Source organism: Chrysochloris asiatica, unplaced genomic scaffold (genome assembly GCF_000296735.1).
Source record: "Chrysochloris asiatica unplaced genomic scaffold, ChrAsi1.0 scaffold00017, whole genome shotgun sequence".
Lineage (NCBI taxonomy): Eukaryota > Metazoa > Chordata > Mammalia > Afrosoricida > Chrysochloridae > Chrysochloris > Chrysochloris asiatica.
This window is the reverse complement of record NW_006408535.1, coordinates 11707409-11721657: the sequence shown is the minus strand read 5'-3', so window position 1 is coordinate 11721657 and position 14249 is coordinate 11707409. Positions and strand designations below refer to the sequence as shown.

General features: G+C 37.8%; 2 protein-coding genes across 5 annotated transcripts in view; one reads left to right on the top strand and one right to left on the bottom strand.

Moving 5' to 3' along the window:
- Positions 1-297: 297 nt before the first annotated feature.
- Positions 298-1986, top strand: INSM2 (insulinoma-associated 2). Its single transcript, XM_006835342.1, has one exon. It carries the CDS (start codon positions 298-300, stop codon positions 1984-1986), a length of 1689 nt encoding a protein of 562 aa, XP_006835405.1.
- Positions 1987-4383: 2397 nt separating this feature from the next.
- RALGAPA1 (Ral GTPase activating protein, alpha subunit 1 (catalytic)) overlaps positions 4384-14249 on the bottom strand; it is a 261272-nt gene continuing 251406 nt past the window's right edge. Inside the window, exons 41-43 of one of the 4 annotated variants that reach the window (XM_006835338.1) lie at positions 13935-13937; positions 7184-7248; positions 5332-5382 (exon numbers count right to left, since the gene is read on the bottom strand). In XM_006835338.1, the coding sequence (XP_006835401.1) occupies positions 5332-5382; positions 7184-7248; positions 13935-13937 (119 nt within the window). Of the gene's footprint in view, positions 5383-7183; positions 7249-13934; positions 13938-14249 lie in introns of all 4 variants that reach the window. The other 3 variants (XM_006835339.1, XM_006835341.1, XM_006835340.1) reach the window with 3 other exon arrangements.

Below are 14249 nucleotides of genomic sequence, written 5' to 3'. Positions count from 1 at the left end.
AGCGGCCCGGCGCGCCCCTCAGTCGGCCACGCAGCGGGGTAGGGGCGCTCGAGGCAGCCCGCTGGGTCTTCTCTGGCGAGCTCAGACAAACGGAAGCCCCGCCCCGACGCCCGCTCCCACTCCTGATTGGTCAGCCCGAACAGGAGGCGGTCTGGTCAGCCCCGGCCCGCGTCTCAGTTATAAAGGCTGCAGGGGCATGACGGCCGTGGCGACGCTCGTGCAGCTACAGCGCTTGCCGGCCCTTAGTCCTAGTGGCACCTCTATTCCTCTGGGCCCCTCATTGGTCCCGACTCCACCATGCCCAGGGGCTTCCTGGTGAAGCGAACTAAACGGACAGGCGGCTCGTACCGAGTACGCTTAGCCCAGCGAGTCTTCCCTCTGATGGGGCCCTCGGGGGCGCCGCCCTTTCCTGAGGAGACCCCCAGTGTCTCTCTACCTGGTGCGGAGATGGGGGCGTCCCCTGCCCAGGAGGAGCCAGGAAAGGGGCTGGAGGCAGAGGTGGCCCGAGAACTGCCGGGGTCACCCTGTCGGGCTGCTGGGGTGAGCCTGGGATCGCGCGGGCGGGAAGGCGCGGAGTGGGGGACAGATGACAGCGAGGGTCCCGGGCCCAGCCCCAGTCCCACGAAGCCGGCGGGCGCAGAGCTGCGCCGGGCGTTTCTGGAGCGTTGCCTCAGCTCACCAGTCTCCGCAGAGTCCTTCCCCGGGGGCGCGGCCGCAGTGGCTGCTTTTTCCTGCTCTGTAGCGCCAGCAGCCGCCCCTACCTCGGGGGAGCAGTTCCTGCTGCCGTTCCGGGCACCGTTCCCAGAGCCCGCGCTCCAGCCGGACCCCGCGCCCCTCTCGGCCACCCTGCATGGCCTCAAACGGGCAGCCGGCACCGAGCGCCGCGCCAAGTTACCTCCAGGCTGCCCGTCGGGACTCGCAGCCGCTGGAGTCAAGAAACCCAAGGCGATGAGGAAGTTGAGCTTCGCGGACGAGGTGACCACATCCCCTGTCCTAGGTCTGAAGATCAAGGAGGAGGAGCCCGGAGCGCCTTCCCGGGGCCTGGGGAGCAGCCGCACACCACTGGGGGAGTTCATCTGCCAGCTGTGCAAGGAGCAGTACGCGGACCCCTTCGCGCTGGCACAGCACCGCTGCTCCCGCATCGTGCGCGTCGAGTACCGCTGCCCCGAATGCGATAAGGTCTTCAGCTGCCCGGCGAACCTCGCCTCCCATCGTCGCTGGCACAAGCCACGTCCCGTAGCGGTAAACACCGCCACAGCCTCTTCCGCCGACGGGAAGCCGCCTACTTCGTTGTCCTCGTCCTCCTCGGACTCCGGGGCCATGGCATCTTTCCTGGCAGAGGGAAAGGAGAACAGCCGGACCGAGCGGACTGCGGATCAGCACCACCCGGCCAGGGACAGCTCCGGGCCAGTTCAGCACCAGGACAGCGCCCCGCGCCCCAGCCTCCAGGTGCTGCCGCATCCCGAGCCACTGCTGCCACAGGTCTCCTTTACGGAAGGGGTGTTGGGCCGCCGCATGCCTGGACCGGGCAGTGCCAGCGGTGTCGGGGGACCCGAGATCTTCGTGTGTCCGTACTGCCACAAAAAGTTCCGTCGCCAAGCCTATCTGCGGAAGCACCTGGGCACTCACGAGCCGGGCTCTGCCCGCGCGCTGGCCCCGGGCTTTGGGTCGGAACGCAGCGCTGCACTTGCCTTCCCTTGCCCGCTGTGTGGAGCGCATTTCCCATCCGCAGACATTAGGGACAAGCACCGGCTGTGGCACGCCGTCCGCGAGGAGCTGCTCCTGCCCGCTCTGGCTGCGGTGTCCCCCGAGGCGCCAAGTGCAGGCGGGACTTCTGACGGGGGTGCTCAGCAAATTTTCTCTTGCAAGCACTGCCCGTCCACCTTTTTTAGTTCCCCTGGGCTGACCCGGCACATCAATAAGTGCCATCCCTCAGAAAGTCGGCAGGTACTGCTGCTGCAGATGCCACTGCGGCCTGGCTGCTGAGGGTTGAAGGACTCAAGACTAAGATTGCGAAGTTGGCCTTAGAGACAACAGATCGCGGGAGCTTCCGTGGGGCTTACTTCAACTTGCAAGTTTACCGTCTCTTTTCCTTTACTGTGTCTTCTCTCCCCTAAAACTCTCCCAGTAGTCAATGCTCCGCCAGGGGTGCGGAGATCAAAGTGTAAAATCCTTCTCTAGAGCAGGTATGTACAACGTGTCAATATTCCCCCTTTAATGATGGCCAGCTTTAAATCCTTTTCACTTGCTCACTTAAATAGGATTTTACCCACAAACAATGAATGGAAAGCCAACAGAATCCTATGACTTGTAATTCCTATGGAAAGTCGCAGTGAATGCGTGCATGTCTCCATGTCTACAAAGGATTCTAGCTACCAAAAGTGGTAGTCACCAATGTTTGTTTCTCTTGCCACAGCAGGCGCCTGTGTAGTTTCTGTCTCGATAGGGTCAGATTATTTTGCTTGTACATTCTGTGAATTAAAAGTTATGTGATTGGTGCCAAATTTACAAGAGAAAAATAAGATTCAAGACCTGTGTCTGTTAGAAAACGAGACGTTTGCTGCTTGGGGGGTGTTATATGGGATCTTCCCTGTAACCTCTGTCCCCCAATTATATGTATTACTTCATTCTTAGTGTGTGGAGGTGGAGAGAATGCTACTTTAATGGAAGGAGTTAAAAATGAGAAACCTCCGAAATTCTTATCTTTTGTTACTTTATATGCAGTATTGCAACATTCAGGAAGAACTACTTTAAACCTTTTTTTAGCCTTTGGAAAACACAGATCTCATTTCCTCAAGTTTGACTCTTAAGATTTTACCCTAACTGTTTATTTAATGCTTCTGTTGTAAATCTCATACTGTGTACTATATATGAAACTGTGTTCAGGTTAAAGATGTTAATACCTATAATCCACTATGTAACTTAATTGCAGCCCATTCAAAATTTAAGTTTTTCATCAGCAAGTTGTTTTTGAATTGCTTTTTGTAAATTACATTCAGTATACGTTCTGTACCCATGTCCTAAATAGCCAGAATTTGGTACACTGGCTAAGCATTGCTTGACAGCTCATATTTGTAAAATGCTTACCACCAAAATAAATGTACGTAGCATGTGCTTTGTTGTGTTCTGTGTTTATTTTAATAATCTTATTGAACACAACCTACTTTCAAAGCCACATTTCTCATCTCCCCAATGGCAATATTTTACTATAGAATCCTACTGACCCACTTGGAATAATAAGAAAGAAATACTTTGTGAATTAATTTAATGATACAAAAATGGGAAATTTTCCTTTTAACTATGGTTGCATAGACTGAACTTCAAAGGACATGTACTGTTCTTCAAATCTAAAAAGGCACCTGTTCTCAGACAAATGTCTTAACAGAAAGTAATTTCAAATATTTCTTTTTAAAAACCCACAAACATCTTAGAAGCTACTGAAGTGTTATCTGATAATGAAAAAAAGTTAACTATGCTAATTTAGCTATTTCAAATTGCTGTTTTCATTCTTATTGCATATCATCAAATCATTCATTTAATTGCCTACTAAAATTAAAAAATGCATTTTAAAAACGTGTAAGTGGTTAAGTTTTCCTCCTTTAAAATTATTCACCTTGACTGTGGCAAACTGTCTATATTGTAAAATCTTGCTTCTAGGAACTGTATTTATCTTGTACATAAGCTTCCAATAGATAAGAAATAGTTTAAGAAAATAAAACAAAAAAGCGAATGCACAGGAACTCTGAAAGACTTGTCTGTAGAAAGTTTTGTTCTTGAAAACACAGTATAAAATAAATAAATTAAAAAACAAAACAAGAGAGTTGGGTAAACTAGTGATTTAACCCAGTGCACTGAGTGAGGTTTCTGAGTAACCTTCATAAAGGTGAACAATTCTTGTTTTTTTAATGTCTGTGGTAAGATCTCTGAGAAATTTAAGTCGGAGTCTATCATGAGAAAGGAATTCAAATTCTTTTTTTTTTAATGATTGACTAAAATAAACTATTTTTATCTCTCCATTAATCATACAGTCATGTTTTAAGTCTGAAAATATATGGAATGTAGAAGAATCAATACTAATGGACAGGAAGTGATAAGAATATTTTTATTGTATTATTAAATACCATATCATCTTCTTCCCATTGTTACAAATTTGTGGATACTATATGAATGATGATACATAATTTATACTTTATCATTTGCCAGCAGTTTGATATATTTACACATGCAATTAGTACCTATGTCATGCTACATTCCCTCAGGAGATGACCATTTAAAACAAACTGTGAGCAACTTATCTAATGTAGGAAAATACTTCTGGAGGGTGGAATGTATACTGACCTGCACTTGTTAAGTTCAGTATTAACAATATTAGATTTTACTTAGTAATACACATTATTTGAGCAACAGATTTATATCAGCAGAATCTTTTATTTTTCTCCCCTCCTTTTGGTATTTAAACAAGTACATAGATACACCAGGATTTAATAGCTGATAATAAAAGGGCCACAATCTCAAAGAAATGGCATTTTACAGGGATACCACTTCAAAACCAAAACATCAGAAAAACTGGATGCTAAATATACATCAAAGTTCAGCACAGTGATTTTTCTGAGTATCATGGCATCAGCTGCACAGTCAAGAACTGAGACACTGCTTTTGGGGGGAAAAGTTAATGCTAAAATTACTTTAGTTGGAATTTGAGATGCTAAAAGACCTTTTAAGTGTTTTATTTTCATAACATAAATAATCTGTACACATCCTGTATATTAACAGTTCTGATGTTTTACTATAACTTTACAAATGCCTAAATTTAAAATTTTACATTTGTAAAAAAAAATTATATATTGAGCAATAAAACTGCAATGGGACACAATAAATAAAATAATGAGACTATTTGTCCAATTTATATTTTGGCTCAAAGTTAATCATGAAATTAAAAGTGAAACTATTTAGACATAATTATCCAGGAAAATAAAGGGTGTAGAATAATATTCTACACTCCCACAAAAAATATGGCAGATTGGACTGTGGGGAAGAAAAAAAAACCCAACTGAATAAACAACCCAAATCTAAAATGTTAAGTTAGAAATTACTTAAATCCAGTGTTTTCTAAAATAAATGTACAGGAAGGTACATGCATGTTATAGCAGATATGAAGGCCTAACAGAGTTAACACTAACTTCAAGCTAAGGTGGCTACTGCTGATCACTGCAAGGCTGCTTTGCTTGTCTCCTTAGGATTTATTGGCTGAGCCTGAGGAACGACGCAGCTTCATGGACATGCGGCTCTTGCTAGTTCGAGGGGACATTGGAGAGGCCAGATCAGCCCCATCTACCTGCGCTGCTGTTGGAGTTTCACTGGGTAGAATCTCTGAGTAGGTGCCTGTGGGAAAGCAAAAGCATCAGTACCATTTATCTAAAACTCTCATCTTGTAAGAAATAAGCTTTCTGCTATTGGTCTGAGCATGAATGCCAATCCTTAATGGGGTCTTTAAAAATAGAAGTTCAAAACTTGCTTGTTACAACAGTCTACTAATATATTTGAAACACAATGATCTGATGGCCCATGGCATCATATTAGCAAGAAAGTGGCAATCATCTCCAGAGCCAGAATCAATCAGAAAGCTCCCTGGAAAAAGCAATGGGAAACAAGATCTTTGGGCCACAAAGGATAGGTTTCCAAAGCATGCAGGGGAGTTCAAGAAGCAAGTAAGAAAGACCAATCCCTATTTCTAGGGTTCAGGGCCATCACTGCTTAAGCTTGAGAATAATAACAACCTCTAAAAAAAAAGAGAAAAGAACAACTTAATACTTAAATAACATTATACATGCTAGTATTTATGCTTTCAAGAAGAGGCAAGATAAATTTTTGGTGTGATGTGGGGTGGAGAGGGAGGGAAGTGGGCAAGAATTCTCATCTGAAAGTCAATAAAAAAAGATGAACTGACCCCAGAAAACACTTTAACTGACTTAAAATTTCCCAGATACACTATTTGGAAGGTATACTAATAAAGAAGGTAACCAGCAAAATTAGTATATACAATTTTTTTTTTTTTTTAATTTTAAAGAGCAAAGTAAGTTCAAATAGGTAAATTCTTTGTGTCATATAAAAAGTAGGTCATTATCTCTATACTTTATTTCTATGAATTATGACTCTCTAATATATAGTGTGGTACTATAGGATAAACAATGGGCCATAAGGTTGGTTTGAATCGCAAGGTTGGCGGTTCAAAATCACCAGCTGCTCCTTAGAAACCTCATAGGGCTGCTATGAGTCAGAATCGACTCCAAGGCACTTAACAACAACAACAATGACACACAGCAATAATAATAATGTGCATATTTTAGGGTTTGGAAATATTTTTTGAATGAATGAATAAACAAATTACCTTAAAAAAGAAAACCTGCATACATACCAGAGTAACAACAACAATACAAAATTTTGTATATTTTAAGGCACTTTTATCCAGATTTTCTGGGTCTTAAGGACATTTTCTTGATGTGTGTTAAAAAACTCACCACAGGTTGCAAGTTTAACTTACACATCTTCTATCTCCATAGTGAGATTTTTGACTTCACTGATACTTCAAGCTTGGAAATAAATATGCTAACATAAAATGAAATATGCTTACATGTAATGAAACGCTATGTTTAAACTGAAGCAATGAATACTTAGAAGAAAAAAACCAAAATGGTCACAAGGGTACATCATCTATTAAGATATCTTGAGTAAGTAAGAATGTATCTCTGTAGGATATTTTAATGTATTTTAAGGTCAAACGTTATATTTAAGAACAAATACACGGAAGCTTTAAAAAAGTTCATGGAAAAATAGAATAAAAAGATAATGGATACATTGCCAAGAATGAAATATTTTGTCACTCAAAATCCAGGTCAATTGCACTAGCTTCTGCAACATTCTTTCTCCTGTAATTTAATGAAGTTGGCCTTTATAAAACAATGAGGAAATCTCTTTCTGTTCATCTTTACTTTCTTCCAGAAGATCTGAATTGGTTCAGCCCCATACTGGGAAGCCTAAAGGAGAACATGAGTCCATGACCCTCATGAAGGAAGCACTGCAGGTAGACGGCAGAAGGAAGGAAGAGGAAGAGCACTAGCTCATGCTTTTCTAGTAATGCATACTATTCCCGGCCATCATGACAGGCCTTCCCATGGCTGTTTACCTTGAGATGGCCAATGTTTTCTAGCGGAGGTTTTGGGAGGAAGAGAACTATCACTGCATTTCTTTCTTTGTTGGGAATGAAGAAATGGAGTAGCGAGCAGAAGTGAGAAAACAAAAGAGAAGACAGATAACAGATCTGAGAGACACAGTGCAGAATTTTACAGGTGTTAACCAAGCAGAGAAGAGAGTAACCAGGTTTTTATTATAAAATATAATTGGGCATGCAATGTGTTAGGGTGAAGATGTTCCACAATGGGCAATGCTTTGTAAATTCATAACGTTATACTTACCAACTAATAGTTTTACAGGAGAAAAGAAAATCAGAAAAAGAAAAGAAAAAAAAAAAAAAAAGTCTATGAGAGATTCTATAAACACCTATCTTTCAAAGTGTTCACTGTATTACCGGCATGTTATTCTAACCACTCAAGTGTAAGCCTCTAGGGTTGTATTGCCCAACATTGTACATTTATAACCACATATGGTTATTTATACTAATTAAAATTAAATGAAAAAAAATTCAGTTTCTCCGTGCACTGTCCACATTTCAAGTGTTCAATAGCAGAATATGGTTTGCGGATAACATATTGTACTATGTAGACATAGAATATTGCCTTCACCATGGAACATCTTATTGGAGAATACTGCTTTAGTGTATGCTAAACCTAAAGAATATTTTCCTCAAAAACAGCAATTTCCCTATATCTCCCTTATTGCCTTCGAACTGAAATCTTTGTTCAGTCAACTGAGAGTCAAATCAAGTTCTTTACTATATGTGGTATAAAACCATTAGTACCACCTCACATTTTAGCAAATGATATCTGTTGTTAACCAGTGTCAAGTTCGTTCCAACTCATAGTGACCATGTATAGGGTTTCCGAGGAGCAGCTGGTGGGTTTGAACTGTTGACCTTGCAGTTTGCAGCACAATGCTTTGGACTCTATAATTTATAGTGGCTAGATCTCAGTTTTAGACAAAAATGCTAGAGTAATAACTAACTTTATTCCACAACCAATTCTGCCTAAATATTGATTTATACTATGTGAATTTAAAAAAATGCTGATTTATCTAATTATTTCTATTATCAGTATATCTTTAAGGATATAGTTTAAAAAGAACTAAGGGCATCTTGATAGTATAATATATTGATTAACATATTACATTGTTTTCAATAAACTTTTAAAATAATGATAAATATAACTTTAGGATTTATACAGACTATATATAGGGAAATGCAACATATTATTAGTTATTCTGGTTTTGTTTGAACTGTTTACTGACAGATATGGCCAGTTTAACTTTTAAAGTAATAAAATATACTCTATTATAGCTTTAAAAAATATTGTGGCTATGAAAGCAATTTCAATTAATACTGAACTAAGAGGAAATATGATATACAGGCATGGGTTAGACAGGTTTAGGTTAAATGCCAAGTCTCAGTTTACTAGCTGTTTTATCTTGGTTAAACTGACAGTTTTCTAATCTATGAAATACAGACAACATTAGTCATTCTCCAAGATTGTTGTGGAGATTAATGATTACATATGCAAAGGCCTTGGCACATATTGTTGTTGTTGTTGTTAAGTGCCATCGAATCGGTTCCGACCCATAGCGACCCTGTACAGGGTTTCCGAGGGTGTAAATCTTTACGGGAGTAGAAAGCCTCATCTTTCTCCCGTGGAGCAGCTGGTAGTTTAGAACCGCTGACCTTAAGGTTCGCAGCCCAATTCGTAACCACTACGCTACTAGGTGCCAAAAAGGATAGCAATATAAGAGATGAGTAAAGTTACAAACTTTGATTCAGAACAGATTAAGATTCAAAAAGAAGAAATTAGAAATACTTTTGAAGTAAATGAGCTCCACAAAATATAATCTTTCAAATGTGAAGAATACAGAATATGGTTTAGTTTAGTTTTGGGGAAATTCAAGAATTTATCCTCTCTTATGCTGATATTCCTAAAAATATATATAACCTTATGTGAAAGGTTACAAATTATCCAAATAACCTTACTGCTTTAATATCTTTAAAAGAATTGATAAGTGGTTAGGATTAGCATGAATCTATCAGTAAATGACATAAAGGAAGTAAAACCACATAATTTAAAATAAAATAGTTTAGAGATACAGGCACACAAGTGGTTTAATCTTAAAATCTTTTAGAATGATAATCACTGTAGACTTAGAATAAGACTAAGCTGGACATATGGTATCTCCTTACAAATGAGAAAACTGTGTAAGGTAGGCTGATTTATCTGAGTTCATGCCTGTAATAGAATCCTGGTGTGGTGCTGTAGGATAAGCACTGGACTGCAAGATTAGTTTGAACTGCAAGGTTAGCAGTTCAAATCCAACAGCACTCTTCAGAAACCCTATACAGGGTTGCTATGAGTCAGAACCAACTTGATGGCACCAAACATCAGCAACAGCAACAACAACAACAACAATAGCATGTAGATGATGAATGGGAAAACTAGAATTTAATTCAAATCACTTTGATTAAAAAACTTGTACTTCAATGGGTCAGAAAAGCAACTCCCTAAAAAAAAATTTTTTTTTTTAACTGTAAATATGACAGGTTATTGGGAAACGATTTATCTTTCTCTCAAAAGCAAAAGGGGACTGAAAATATTTAAAGTAAATGAATAATTGTAATAGTTAAGACTATGGACTCTGATGTGACAGATTGCTTGGAATACTGGTTTTACCTAGTATGAAGTAACTCTGAATATGCTTTCTTTTCCTTCTCTTATGTCAGAACCAACTCAATGGCACTTAACAACATCATAACTAACAGAGTCCTGGTGTGGTGCTGTTGGATAAGCACTAGACTGCTAACCACAAGGCCACAAGGTTGCCGGTTCAAACCCAGTAAGCTGCTCTTTGGAAACCCTATACAGGGTCATTATGAGCGGGAATTGACACGATGGCACTTAACAACAGTATAACTAACATACAGATGAGGTAAGAGAATATATGTATAGTACCTAGCAAAGTACCTGGCACTCAGTAATTCCTCAACTGTTGTTTTCTTGTTTCATTACAAAAATTTCACCTCTGAATGTTCTATATGGAAACTAAATCTAGTAATTATTGTCATAAAAGGTTAATGAACTTGATTTAAGGCTGATGTTGTTTGTCTCTTGGCCAAATTTCTAAGTCCAAAGTACTGAAAACAATACATTGACTGCTTATAATTTCAGGCTAATCTAGTGATGAGAAACTAAGAATAAGAGTCTTTTAAAATACATTAAATAAATCAGTTTATAACTTACGTGCTGAAGGAAACAGATTTTCCTATTGATACTTACAAACAGAATTTAGGATATTTACAAAATAACTTCCTTCTGAGGGGCTAAAATATTTTCTCTCAGAACATCTGAAAGTTTGGGGGCAAGTTTAAAATAACTTTAAGATAAGGACAATGAGCTAAATGTCACTACCCTAAGTTCTCATAATCACACTATTAAGATTATCTGATTTTGATGACATAAAATTATATTTGAATCTTATTACTAATTATTTTAATATTCCTTTAAATAGGAGCCAATACATTTTAAAGTGGTATGTATGCATACATACACACAAATACCAACTATTTAATTTAAATTCTAAAGTACTAAGATCTCGAACTTGATATGTAGAAAAACAATCAACCCAAAGGTAGGTATCTACTAGTTAGTCCAATTAGAATAACAGAGTATTAGAGGTAATTCTAGGTATACCACGCAATAGATATTCAAAGAATATTTGTAGTTGATGATTCGTAAAAGACATAATACTGGAAAAAATGTGGGTGCATTTTAATGTTGAACTAGAAAAAGATAAACCAATTAATATTTACTGTACCTTTCCAAGTAGTCATAGTGTTGCAGTGTGGGATAAGCACTGAGCTGCTAACTGAAAGGTCCATGGTGGGAAACCCACTAGCTGCCAACTGACGAAAGATGAGGCAATTTGCTTCTATAAAGACTTAGAGCCTCGGAAGCCCTATGATGCACTTCCACTCTGTCCTAGAGAATCACTGAGTCAGGGTTAACTCCATGACAGTGGGCTTTCTTTCTTTTCTTTTTTGTTGTGTGTACACTTTCAGCAAACTAGAACTTCTTTTATTTAAAAAATACCTTTTTTATGCCAAAAAAGACAATGTATTAGGGAAAATATGTATATTTTTGAATTGCCAATATAATCTAGCCAAGAAGAGTAATTTCATTTAAAAGTTCAGAGAAGTGTTGTTAAATACAAAAGTTTTTTCTAAAAACTTCACTGTAAAACTTTTGATATTTTCCACATACATGTCTAACAAAGATAAAGGGATCTTTTCCCTGTATTTTTCTTTTAAATAAAGGACAAGAAAAATCTAATAATATTTTAATGTAGTTATAGAAGATTAACAAAGTGTGACATCACAATATCTCCCGCAATGACCTTAGGGATTAAAACAATTTCCCTTAAGTATCAGTTTACTGTCACAGACAGTGTCTACTTTGAGAAAATAAAGTTAAGGAACTAACAGATCAAATACGGGACACCAAATGTTATTTACATCTATTTATACAGTATGAGAAGTTACACAGAAGAATTCTTTTTGGATTTAAATGTCATCATACTCCATACATGATTGCTTACTAGGAAGTGAGCTTTAGACAATTTTGAACCAAGCTAAGTAAACTTAAAAAAAAAAAAAAAGTATTTTCTCACACACACACACACACACCTGTTTATTGTGTTTCTCTTTGTTGTGCTTCACAGATACTGCATTTCTTTCTTTTTTTAAACAAATTAAGGGTTTGTGGCAACCCTGCATTGAGCAAGGCTGTTGGTGCCATGTTTCCAATAGCATGTGCTCATTTCATGTCTCTGTGTTTCATTTTGGTAATTCTCACAATATTTCAAACTTTTTCAAGTGCTACATCACACTTTTAATAGATTACATTATAGTGTAAATATAACTTTTATATGCATGGGGAAACGAAAACATTTGAGTTACTCTTTTATTGTGATATTCACTTTACTGCAGTGGTCTGAAACTGAACCCACAGTATCTCTGAAGCAAGCCTGTACCATTCCACTGATAGAATTGTGTCATAGGGTTGGTTAGATACAAAATAATCACTGTACTGGTATTTCTTTAACATTTAATTTAAAATTGTTACATGATTATCAGCATTATTTTATATATACAGTGTATATGTGGGGTCTCTAAAGTTGAGTCTCAAGTGCAATTTAAAATCCCTTTTTTGTGGTGAACAAATTTTTATCATGATATTAAAAAATTAAATCTGAATCCAAAAAGCATCACATTGTTATGTCACTTCTGAAAAATGGAAGTCAGGCTGATATCACTATGCTAAGTTTATTTCATGTCTTCTTTCTCCTACTTTGACTTACAACTAAAAAGAAAACTCTGTATATATAGAATGTTTAACACAGGAAAGTCAAGAGATGATGATTGAAAGAAAAAAATAATAAACAATCATTCTTCAGATACCATAATGTTTTGGTAGATAGGAAGAGTAAATATTTCATTTCTTATCATGTCAAATTGAGAAATACTAAAAAATTTATATATTTTATAATATCTGTTAAAGTCTATCCCCCAAAAAATGTAAGACTGTATTCAATACAAATATTAGCTACAGGTAAAAACACTACTTTAAAAACTAGAGTGCATGTCTCTAATAGTTACCATATGCAAAGATGATTTTTAAAAACTAGCTAAAAAGAATAAATAGCACAGAATAAAGTTTATGTTCACATTCACATTTCTATTACTATTTAAAGGATCATGAAGCTTTATGCTAGACAACTTATATAATAAAATAGTAAGATATGTTAAAAAATGAAGCCAACAAGAATCTTGACTTGATCGCTTCCTTTACTTAATATTTAGAAAGTGATAATGTATTAGTTTTCCTAAATTATATATCTGACTAAGTGTGTGCAGTACTATATGGAAAACATTAAGAAGAGTATGAAGGACTCCACGTGGTAAATACCTGCAACATGGAAATTGACAGCCTTTATAAATTTAAAAGGAAAAGTCTACATGTGGTCTTATTCTTCAATTGTGATCTTTATTGCTCAACTATATGATACACATACATTTTAAAAAAGTATAGTCTGATCCTTTATCAGATATTGTTTTACTAACCAATAAAACTACAAGGTATATCCAACTAGTTTTTATGTAGTTGCTTATTAATTTGCTTTCAATATCCATTTTTTTAGCATCATTCTTACATAGTGTCAATCCATTAAAGTGAATTTTATAGACTTTTTATCTTTTTAAGAGTTTCAACCTAATAGAATGAAAAAATATAATTTTCTTTCTGCTAAGTCTTGTATACTAACTGAAAAGGCTCTAAGATTTTTTTTAATAGAATTATTTTTTAAATGGCCAATTAAATAATGATAGGAATGGAGGTTTAATTTCATTGACTAAACCTCAGTTGAGAAGTACAGGAATTAATTTTCTTCAAATAAACTTACTTAATACAGAGAAAACTTACTTAAATAGAATTTGAAAGTTCATAATGATAAACTTGAAGTATATTCTCTTTTCCTACTTCCTTTGAGTACCACAATAAATAGTCATCTTTGCATTTCAGGTGCCCAGTGGTTACAAGTTGGGCTGCCAACCTCAAGGTCAGCAGTTCAAAACTACCAGCTGTTCCAGGGGAGAAAGATGAGGCTTTCTGCTCCTGTAAAGATCTACAGCCTCGGAAACCCTGCACAGGGTCGATATGAGTCGGAACCAACTCCATGGCACATAACAACAAGTAAAGTGCAAAGCACACAACAAAATAACCATTTGATGAATGCAACACATTACAAAATACAAAGACACATCCCTTCAGTTCAGTAGTATTACTTTTTCATGTTCAGATACAAAAAGGTCAATACAAGGTGTAACTAACTTCAACAAAGGGTTCTATTATTAGTTTATTTGTTTTTATCCCAATACCAGTGTTAGTGTTTCATGCAGACCTGGGTTAGTAAGTATAACTCTGGAAAGAATTTAGTGACAATTTCTGAAATATTTAGTATGAACCAGGACAATGTTAAGTTTG

Excerpts from the sequence above, each read along its gene's own strand:
- INSM2 (XM_006835342.1), top strand. The coding sequence starts at position 298 with ATGCCCAGGGGCTTCCTGGTGAAGCGAACTAAACGGACAGGCGGCTCG.